The 10,790-nt window shown below is 50.7% G+C and overlaps 1 protein-coding gene across 13 annotated transcripts in view; it reads right to left on the minus strand.

Moving 5' to 3' along the window:
- Positions 1 to 10,783, minus strand: part of RCCD1 (RCC1 domain containing 1) — a 39,600-nt gene extending 28,817 nt beyond the window's left edge. For 4 of the 13 annotated variants that reach the window (XM_082388418.1, XM_082388414.1, XM_082388416.1 and 1 more), the window contains exons 1-6: positions 9,947 to 10,783; positions 7,846 to 8,626; positions 7,544 to 7,665; positions 4,612 to 4,707; positions 3,788 to 3,958; positions 3,247 to 3,276 (exon numbers count right to left, since the gene is read on the minus strand). In XM_082388418.1, the coding sequence (XP_082244544.1) occupies positions 3,247 to 3,276; positions 3,788 to 3,958; positions 4,612 to 4,707; positions 7,544 to 7,665; positions 7,846 to 8,507 (1,081 nt within the window). In that variant the 5' untranslated portion in view covers positions 8,508 to 8,626; positions 9,947 to 10,783. Of the gene's footprint in view, positions 1 to 23; positions 2,677 to 3,246; positions 3,277 to 3,787; positions 3,959 to 4,611; positions 4,708 to 7,543; positions 7,666 to 7,845; positions 8,627 to 9,946 lie in introns of those variants that run through there. The other 9 variants (XM_082388415.1, XM_082388407.1, XM_082388412.1 and 6 more) reach the window with 7 other exon arrangements.
- Positions 10,784 to 10,790: the final 7 nt, after the last annotated feature.

Below are 10,790 nucleotides of genomic sequence, written 5' to 3' on the forward strand. Positions count from 1 at the left end.
TTAAAAAAAAAAAAAAAAAAAACCTACTACAAAGCTATAGTAATTACAACAGTATTGACATAAAAAGAGACAGACATATAGATCAATGAAATAGCCCAGAAATAAACCCTCGAATATACAATCAAATGATTCTTGACAATGGTGCCAAGGCCATTCAATGAGGAAAGGACAGTCTTTTCAACAAATGGTGCTGGGAAAACTGGATAACCACATGCAAAAGAATGAAGTTGGACTCTTACCTAACACTATATACAAAAATTAACTCAAAATGGATCAAGGACCAAAATATAAAACCTAAAACAATAAAATTCTTGGAAAACATAGGACAAAAGCTTCGTGACATTGGATTTGGTGATGATTTCTTGGATATGACACCAAAAGCATAGGCAACAAAAGAAAAAATAGACAAATTGGACTTCATGAAAATTAAAAAACTTCTTACATTAAGAGACAGTATCAACAAAGTAAAAAGGCAACCAATAGAATGGGAGAAAATATTTCCAAATCACTTATTTGATAAGGGATTAGTATCCAGAATGTATAGAGAACTCCTAAAACAACACACACACACACAAAACCAGATTCAAAAATGGGCAAAGGACTTGAATAGACATTTCTCCAAAAAAGATACGTGAATGGCCAATAAGCACATGAAAAGATGCTTAACATCACTAATTATTAGGGAAACGCAAATCAAAATTACAATGAGATACCACCTCACACCTATCAGGATGGCTACTGTCAAAAAAACAGAAAACAAAGTGTTTGGTGAGGATGTGGAGAAATTGGAACACTTGTGCACTATTGGTGGGATTGTAAAATGGGAAAGCCACTGTGGAAAACAGTGTGTAGGCTCCTCAAAAAATTAAAAATAGAATTACCATATGACCCAGCAATTCCACTTTAGGGTATATATCGAAAAAAATTAAAAGCAGAGTCTCAAAGAGATGTTTGTAAACTCATGTTCATAGCAGCAGTATTCACAATAGCTAAAACATGAAAGCAACCCAAGTGTCCATCAACCAATGAATGGATAAACAAAATGTGGTATATACATACAATGGAATATTATTCAGGCCTAAAAAGGAAGGAAATTCTGCAATATGCTATAACATGGATGAACCTTGAGAACATTATGCTAAGTGAAATAAAACAATATTTATCTTATAAAAAGATAAATACTGTATGATTCCACTTATATTAGGTACGTAGAGTAGTCAAGAGCACAAAGACAGACACAAGGTATAATGATGGTTGCCAGGGGCTGGGGAGAACAAGGAGTTATTGTTTAATAACTGTAGAGTTTCAGATTTACAAGATGAAAAGAGATGGGAATGGATGGTGGTGATGGCTACACAACAATGTGAATGTATTTAATACCACTTAAAAATGATTAAGATAGTAAATTTTTTGTTATGTGTATTTTAACTCAATGAGAAAAAAGAAACAAATTCCTATCAGTAAGAGAATATAGCGCTTCCCTGGTGGCGCAGTGGTTGAGAATCTGCCTGCCAATGCAGGGGACACGGGTTCGGGCCCTGGTCTGGGAAGATCCCACATGCCGCAGAGCAGCTAGGCTCGTGAGCCACAATTACTGAGCCTGAGCGTCTGGAGCCTGTGCTCCGCAACAAGAGAAGCCGTGATAGTGAGAGGCCCGCGCATCACGATGAAGAGTGGCCCCCACTTGCCGCAACTGGAGAAAGCCCTTGCACAGAAACGAAGACCCAGCACAGCCATATATAAATAAATAAATAAAAATAAATAATTAAAAAAAAAAAGTGAATGGGAAAATTCCTCTAAAAAAAAAAAGAGAGAATATATAACTTGAGGTATAACTCATACAATGGAATACCATATAACAATAAAAATGAATCAACTGCACGACACCACAGATGAATCACACAGTGCTGATGAAAAAACAAGACATAAAAGAACATACACAGAATGATTCTATTTACCTAAAGTTCAAAAGCAGGCAAATTATATTGTATAAAGATGCATACAAGGAATGGTATGAGTCAAAATGAAAACAGGTGTATGAATAACAAAATAAGATGACCTCTAGTGGTTCCCAATCTTAGCACTACCTCCAAATCACAGGGGGTGGGGTGGGGTGTGGCAGCCTAAAAAATCTACCCACATCTAGGTTCCACACCCCTAAGTTCTGATTTCAAATCTCCAGGTGTTTGTTTCTTTTCTTTTCTTTTTTGGGCCACGCTGTGCCACGCAGCTTGTGTGATCTTAGTTCCCAGGCCGGGGACTGAACCCGCGCCCTAGGCAGTGAAAGCGCAGAGTCCTAACCACTGGACCGCCAGGGAGTTCCCTCCAGGTGTTTCTAATGTGAAGACAAAGTTGAGGATGCTGCCTGCTCTAAGGTGGAGCAAGAGGGCTGTGATAGGGAAGGCCAGATGTGGGGCCTCTGGGGTGCTGGCAATGGTCTTCCTTGACCTGGGGGGAGTTTCACAGGTGTTTTAGCTTCATAATTTTTCACTCTACATTTATTTTATGCCCTTATCTATACATGTCAGCTCTTCTCTTTTTCCACAGCATACACGTAGGTGTTCCAGGGCCCACAGCTCACAGTCCTTACTTGGAGTTGCTTATCTACAAAGTACTTCACACGGCAGGGCCGATCCAAGCTGGTCGTGTCTTTGTGGCCAAGCTGTCCATATTTACCTAAAGTGAAATAAGCTGCTTTGCCATCCTCTCCACTGGGCCTCGTGGCTTTTCCCCTCCAGGAAGGAAAAACAGCCCACTGACTGAAGTGCTGGGCTTAAGCCACCACTCTGCTGGTGTCTGCTCCATGAATTCAGGAGACCAGCACCACAGAGCCTCCAGGACCAGGCAATTCCACAGGTCCCCAAGAGGCAAGATGCTCCTCCAGGCTCCCCACTCCTAAGCTCAGATGTTCAGAGCAGAGATTTTTATTTTATCTTTTTCTCTACCCAGTGCCAGACCAAAAGATGTTTCATGACTGCTGGCTAAATATTCCCTTAAGACAAATACTTTTTCAGAAAGGTAGATGGGAAATACTGATATGTTGCCCTATTTCTCTCTTGTCTGGTCTCTGCCCCTCTGAGTGTGCCTATATCTGTCCCAGAGAAGGGAGTAGACAGCTTTTCAGTCCCAATGGTCAGGCCGAGGCCCCTGCTTCCACTTCTCTGCATGGCTGTTGTCACCTGCCCTCTACTCCCAGGTATTTCCTCCCCTTGGTTTAAGTGTCACAAAAGCAAACCTTTTACTTACCCCAGCCCCAGGTGTAGAGCTCCCCCGTTCCTGCAACCAAAGGACAGCAAAAGGACAGTAAGGGGCTGACACCACTGCTCTTTGACTAGGCATTTGTCCAGCTCAGCCTGCCAGCATGTTATGGTCACCATGAGACTTACTTGGCGTAGCAAAACATATCCTCTCTCTTTTTAACAACTGTCTAGTCGCAATTGGGGTGATAAAGGATCCAAACTGAAAAAGTTCACCTCCCTATATGGGGACTGATTGGCCTGCAACTCACAGCTGCTGAGTTTAGGACAGCCCTGCTGTCACATGAAAGGCTGGCAACACTAGCCTCCCTCCAGAAGGAAGAACCATCGGGGCCTGACAGGCTGGGGAGCCACTGTTAAAGCCCCGTGGGAGTGTACTGAGTGGGGCAGCTACTCAGTACATGTCAAAGACGCTTAATTAAAATGGTAGTTTTTTAGGTGACCACACCCTTTTCTGCAGCCACCAGCTAGAGAGTGGGGTGGAGGGACCTCCTGCCCCATCCTGAACCAGCCTACCCAGCCCCACTCACTTGTCACCACTGCTGTGTGCCGGGATCCACAGCTGGCCTTGACTGCATCTGAGCCCAGGGGGAGGTCCAATAAAGCCGGGAAGGGCTGGACAGCTATGAAGGGGGTGGGGGCTCCATCCTCACCCCCGGCTACTCTCTTCACTTCAGAACCATCTTCATTCAGTCCTGAGGCTTCAGAGAAGTAATAAGAGTGATGATGATAATGATGCTGAACACTCACTGAGCGCTGATCTAAACCTCATTCATATACTGACTCACTCACTACAACCGCTGACACACTTGCTCTAGCTCCAAAGCCATCGCTCCCAACCCCACATTCCCTGGGAAGTGCTGGAGTTGACAGGTTTGTGGGGCATGTAGTGCTGACACTGGCATCAGCCTTGCCGTGCTCCCTCTCATAAGGGGCTCAGAGTCCTTCATTGTGTCCTGGGGTCCCAAGGATGTCACATACCCTTTTGAGCACTGTAGCTCTCAGGCCAACAATATGGCCAGGAGTCAGGAATGACAGAAACGTGTGGAAATCAAGAATTGACCCTCACCAACAGACTTGTGGTTGCCAAGGAGGAGAGGGGTGGGGGAGGGATGGATTGGGAGTTTGGGATTAGCAGATGTCAACTATTATATATAGACTGGATAAACAACAAGATCCTACTGTGTAGCACAGGGAACTGTATTCAATATGCTGTGATAAACCATAATGGAAAAGAATATATATATATATATATGTATAACTGAATCATTTTGCCATACAGCAGAAATTAACACAATATAAATCAACTATACTTCAATAAAATATATCAAAAAAAAAAAGAATTGACTCTCACCTTCTGAGGTTGTCTTTCCATCCTCTGCCAGGCTCTTGGTGGGCAGGGCCAGCTGCCCTGATTCATTCCAGCCCCAGATATAAATATCCCCAGCCTCTGAAAGAGAGATAAAGGGGCCCCATTAACAGACTGTGATCGCCCCCTCCACCTCCTAAGCATGTGCATCCATCTAGACTCCACTACACCCCACTAGCTCCCTAGAGACAACTCCTGCCTGCCCTGCCCAAGTCAGCACTCCAGGCAAAGTGCTTCCCTCAGGCCCCAGCAGCTTCCTTGTCTCAACAGGGCCCCTTCCCCCTTAACTGCCTTCAGGTCACCCTATTCTTAAAGGAAGTCTCTTGCTGGCTCTTCCTCTCCACTTTCACTTTTTCCTTTTGTTGTTAAATTGCACCCCTAACTCACCCCGCATGAGTTTGGAAATGTGGCCCTGGAAGTTCCCCAGTGGTCTTTTTTTCACATCCACTGAGCCCAGGCCCCTTTCGTCAGCCCTACCTGCCACCGGTCCTGCTGAAGGCCTTTTAAAAAACTTGTTTTGGGCTTCCCTGGTGGCGCAGTGGTTGAGGGTCTGCCTGCTAATGCAGGGAGCACGGGTTTGAGCCCTGGTCTGGGAGGATCCCGCATGCTGCGGAGCGGCTGGGCCCGTGAGCCACAATTACTGAGCCTACGCATCTGGAGCCTGTGCTCTGCAACAGGAGAGGCCGCGATGGTGAGGGGGCCCGCGCACCGCGATGAAGACTGGCCCCCACTTGCCGCAACTGGAGAAAGCCCTTGCATGGAAACGAAGACCCAACACAGCCAAAAATAAATAAATAAATAAATAATTCTGCTAAAAAAAAAACAAAAACAAAAAACCTTCCACCTTCCCCCATCTCTGCCCTGCTCATCTTAATCTCAACCACCATTAGCTCTTTCCTAGACAACAAGAACCTTTAAAAAAAAAAAAAAAAAAAAACTTGTTTTAACTGAGGTGGTATTGGTTTATAACATTATATAAGTTTCATGTGTACAGCATTATATTTTGACTTCTGTATGCACTACAGTGTGCTTATCACCAAGAGGTTAGTTTTCATCCGTCACCATCCAGCCAACCCCCTTTACCCATTGCACCCTCCCCCTCCCCCGAAGGCCTCTGGAAGCTCTCACAGCACTGGAGTTGGTTGATTGGAGCAACAGCCCTATGCTAAAAATTCACTAACAGCAGTGGCTAATTTTTATCAAGTGCTTATTCTGTGCCACTGTTCTAAGCACAATATCCCCATTTTATTCAAGAGAAAACTTGAGGCACAGAGAGGTTAGGTCCTCTGCCCAAGATCACAAGGGGCAGGGTGATGATTTGAACCTGGGAGGTCCAGTCTGAAGCCTCCGTGCTCCAACCATGCAACACCAAGGCCTCAAATGCCTTTTGGACCTTAGTGCGAGACTTCCCATTGGGCTCACCTTCCAGCCCTCTCTTCTCTTCCCTCCAGCCCAGTCGTTCTCAAGCCTGGCTGCTGACCCAGGCCCATTACATGTGAATATGGACGGGACAGTACAGGCATAGGTAGTTTTTAAAGACCCCTGGTGAAACCATGCCCCATTGAGTTAACAGAAGCTGATAACTAATAGAAATTCCTGAACTTCTCTTACAGAACAACAGATGAGGGAACAGCCTGTTAAAACCCCTTTGCTTATTAAGTGCCTTCATTGATTAAGTTCACTTTCGTTATTTTTCTTTTTTTCTCTTTAATCGCATACCTTCCCAGCTTCATGCAACTCAGTTGTTTCACAGGAACTTGGAGTCAGCTCCTGCCCAATGAAAGCCAGCTGGGGACTAGTTGGGGCCACTGACCCTAAAACTGGGCCTGTGCAGATGTCCAGTGGATGGCCTCTTGATGTCAGAGGGTTGGAAAACTCCACCCTCAGATCATGCTAAGCGCCTCCACTTTTTTTTTTTTTTTTTGCCACACTGCGCGGCTTGTGGGATCTTAGTTCCCCAACCAGGGACTGAACCAGGGCCCCTGAAGTGAAAGCGCCGAGTCCTAACCACTGGACCGCCAGGGAGTTCCCAAAGCGCCTCCATTTTGAATATGCAGAAGCATGTGACCCAGATATGCCTGCTCAGAACACTGATTACCTCCCCTCTTCCCTACCTCCAATCACCTTTCCCCACACCTAAGACCACCTTGCTTATCCCATAAATACCCCAACTCCCTTCAGGGAGGCAGATCTGAGACTTATTATTCTCCCATTTCCTCTCTTGGCTGCCTTGTGAACAAATTGTTTCTTGGCTGTAAACCTTGGCATCTCAGCGTCTGGCTTGCTGAGCATCAGGACCTGGTCGGTAACGATATAAGTGGCGGCCAGAGCCCCAAATGCAGATCCTTGCAAAGATCATTCGCTCCCAGCCACACCCAACAGCCTAGAAATCAGCTGCACCTGGATCTCCTGCCAGAGTGGTGAACACAATCTCAAGTGAAACTCCTCATTCTGGTCCTGGGTCACCAGCCATGGCACCACCAGAGCTCACACTCACCATCATCATCCTCCCGGTGGGCATCCAAGTGTCCACTGTGTGCCACACATCACGGCCACCCGGGCAACTGCTGCCTTTTTTTTTTTCTCCTTAGCTCGGTTGCCCCTGACCCCTTCATTCTCCCTTGGGGAGTATTTTAGAAAGACAGCCCTGGCTGGAGGCAGACGGAGGGGAGGGGTAGTGAGACCAGTAACAGAAGACAGGAAACAATTTTAACAGTCCGGGTGCGAGTGGGTGATGGTGGCGGCAGAGGGGCTGAATCTGAGAGGCATTAGGGAGTCATGAATGACTGGGCTGGCTGATGTGGGAGGAGCCTGGGAGGAGGCCCGGCTAGGGCACCCATCAATCTGCGAGAGAAGGAGGAAGGTTTGGAGCCTACGAGACCTTGAGCTGGTTTTGGAAAAGCACTAGGTCACTCACCACTCACACACAGAGAGTGCCAGCCACCTGCGGCCACCTCAGCCATGGTTAGGCCCTGCAGCGCCTGCAGCAGCCTCGGCTCCGGCTCTGCCTCCAGAGTCCCGTGGCCCAGCTGTCCGTGCCTGAGCAAGGGAGACCCTAGTCAACTACAGTCACACCAATGGGTCTCCCTCCCCTTCCCTCCCCAATCACTCTCTCCTGCCCCCTGTATGCTCACCTCCCACTCCAAGCCACATTTACCCGCACCCCACCCCACCCCCACCCCCCGTCATCGCCGCAAAAGCCCAGCCGGCCCACCTCACCTGCCCCCGCCCCAGGAGAACACCTGGCCCGCCGCGTCCAGCAGCAACGCGTGCTCAGCGCCCAGCTCCACCCGGCGCGCCCGCAGTGTCGGGGCCAGAGGCCGGTAGAAGGGCGGCCGCGGGCTCACGTAGGCGCGAGCGCAGGGCAGCAGCGGCAGCGGCCCAGCCTGGGTCTCATCGCCGCCCGGTCCTTCTTCCCGCTCGGCCTCCGGCACGGTCAGGGCCCAGAGGGGCTCCCCGCGCAGCGCCGAACCGGGCGCCCAGGCCTGCAGCTCCGTCCCGGCCCCGGGTCCCGGCCCCGCCCGCAGCACCACCAGGAGCTCCTCCGACGCCCATGCGTCCCTGCAGCCGCCCACCGCTCCGACGGCGAAGCCAGACAGCTCCACCTGGCCTCCTCCACCTGCGGGGGGCGGAGAGCTGGCTAGGGAGGGAGAGGGACACGCACCCAGGGCTGGGGTCGGGATGGCGCCGGAAGGGGGGCGCTCACGGGTCACGAAGGCGGTGTAGCTCCAGCTCGCGCTCACGCGGCAGACATCGAGGCCCGCACCCGGCGCCCTCAGAGGCTCGGGGCTGTGTACCTGGCGCCCGCGCCCCGAGCCCAGCGCCTGCCCGAAGCCGCAGAAACCGAAGCCGAACCAGGCCCCGCGACGCTCCTCGGCCATGCCCGGCAGCGCCCTCTGCTGGCTGCGACCTGGCTGGGGCGGCCGGCGGGACGGAGGGTTAAGGCTAGAACTCGAAGAGATTCTTCCAGATGCCTTGCGGTACACTGAAGCTGCCTCACCTGTAAAATGGGGGAAATGCCATCCTCCTAACCACAGAGGCAGACGATGTGCATTCCACCAACATTCGCTGAGCGGGAGCCTTGGCTAAGTCCTGCCAGATTTAGGAAGATTCTGAGCTGTCTAGAGTGGGGCACTTTCCCTGCCTTCCCTTTTGACTCAAACAAGTTCGCTGTCCCACAAAGTGGGCACGAGGTATTTAAATGGCTTCTCTCTTAGGCGTTGGACTAGGATCTGAGTCCCTCCCCCTCCAAATTCCCAATGCCAGGCACATTATCCCATGTAATCTTGGGAACTAGAATTGCCCCCATTTGACAGCAGAGACTCCCAGAGAAAGTAACCCTTACACAATCACATAGCTTAGGACCGAGAGGGGCAGAAGGCTGAACTCAAGGCCCATAATTTCCACATACAGTGCTCTTCCCACCAGTGGAAGGCAGAGCATTTGAGAAACAATGCCCTGTACGGGTTAGGACCAGTTCCAGGGTTCACATGTTTGCCTCTGCAGCTAGCAGTGCCTGTGTCCTCAGCCAATTTACTTAAGCTCTCTCAATCCAATTCAATTTCTTCAGTTTCACAAAGCTGGGGAGTAGGGGAGGTGATGTTTGTACCTACCGTGTAGAATTGTTTGGAACAGATGCAAATAAAGGGTTCAAGTGTTGGCACCTACCATGGTAAGCACATGGTATCAGCTTATTAAGTCCAGTACTTAGAACTGATAAAAATGACCACTGGATTTTCAGGGACCTATATAAACACAATTTCAACTGGACCTTATCTAGTCACTTATTCGTTCCACATGCATTTATTGATCCCTTACTCTAAGTCACTGAGGACCGCTGTCTACTTCCAAGGAGCTCACGCATAAATGGGGAGACAGATGCACAGTCGAGTGGCACGGTAAGGCCACTTTTTCCGTACAGCATGTTCGGCTTGATCAGAATTTCCCTGGCATTTTCAAGCCTGTGAAGTCAGGTCCTGGGTCTCTCCTTGACCCGGGCCTGGGCTCCTGCCCCTTCCGGGTCAAATCCCAGCCCTAGGAGGCCTCTGACCTTGATTTTGACCCTGTGCCCTCCACCCCCTCAGGCAGCTCCTTCCAATGGGCAGTCTTGAGGGAGGAGGAAAGGCCGGGGCGCAGGGCGGCCACCCAGGAACGAGGCTCCAGACAGCCCAAGACCTGGCTGGCAGCCGCAGGAAGGAAAGGTTTGAATAGCCGCGCCCTGAGCGAGGCGCCCATTGGCTGCCGCCGCCTCCCCGGGGCCAATCACCGGAGAGAGCGGTGACGTCACCGCGCGGGGAGGATAGCCTTGGGACAAGCTCACCTCGGTTCGGGCGATCTCCGCCGCGGCCTGTCCAGTCCTAGCTCGATCAAACAGGTCCCAAGGCCTACGCTAGGCCGCTGCGGCCTCCGGCGGGGAGTGGGCGAAACCTTCGGTGGGCGTGGGCTCGTTGGGCCAGATGGTCCCGTCCTCCGCAGGCACGCGCGGGGCCGCGGAGTCAGTATTAGAAGCACTTGGGGGACGGTGAGAAAGAACTGAGGGGTTGGCGACAAGCGACCCCAGTGACGGGCGCCGCCTGTCAGTCCTCTCAGTCTGGGATGGCGGCAGCTCGCTACTGGACACGCGCGGGTCTGAGGCCCTAGAAGCAGCACCCGAATTAGGCGGGTGCTGGGCAGCTTTTACCTTCCATTGGCTCGGGATCTGTCACTTACCTCCGTTAAGCCAATGAGAGTCAAGCTGGGCTTAGTCCGCTCTGCAGAGAGCGGAAGTAGGCTCTCAGGGACCACCCGCCCAGGCAGGTGGGGATGCCCGCAGCGGTCCAAGCTTAGCTCCAACCCCGCTCAGCTACTGAAGCTTCCCTCAGGGCTTTCCCACCCCCAGATCCCGAGCTCTGCCTGACTGGAAGTCACTGAAAACTCTCAATACAAAGGCAGAAGTGGGCTTCCCCGGTGGCGCAGTGGTTAAGACTCCACCTGCCAATGCAGGGGACACGAGTTCAAGCCCCGGTCCAGGAAAATCCCACATGCGGCGGAGCAACTAAGCCCGTGCGCCACAACTACTGAGGCTGCGCTCTAGAGCCCCCAAGCCACAACTACTGAGCCCATGTGCCTGGAGCCTGTGCTCCGCCACAAGAAAAGCCAAAGCAATGAGAAGCCCACGCACTGCA

This window comes from Balaenoptera borealis (assembly GCF_965194805.1).
Source record: "Balaenoptera borealis genome assembly, chromosome: 3".
Classification (NCBI taxonomy): Eukaryota; Metazoa; Chordata; class Mammalia; order Artiodactyla; family Balaenopteridae; genus Balaenoptera; species Balaenoptera borealis.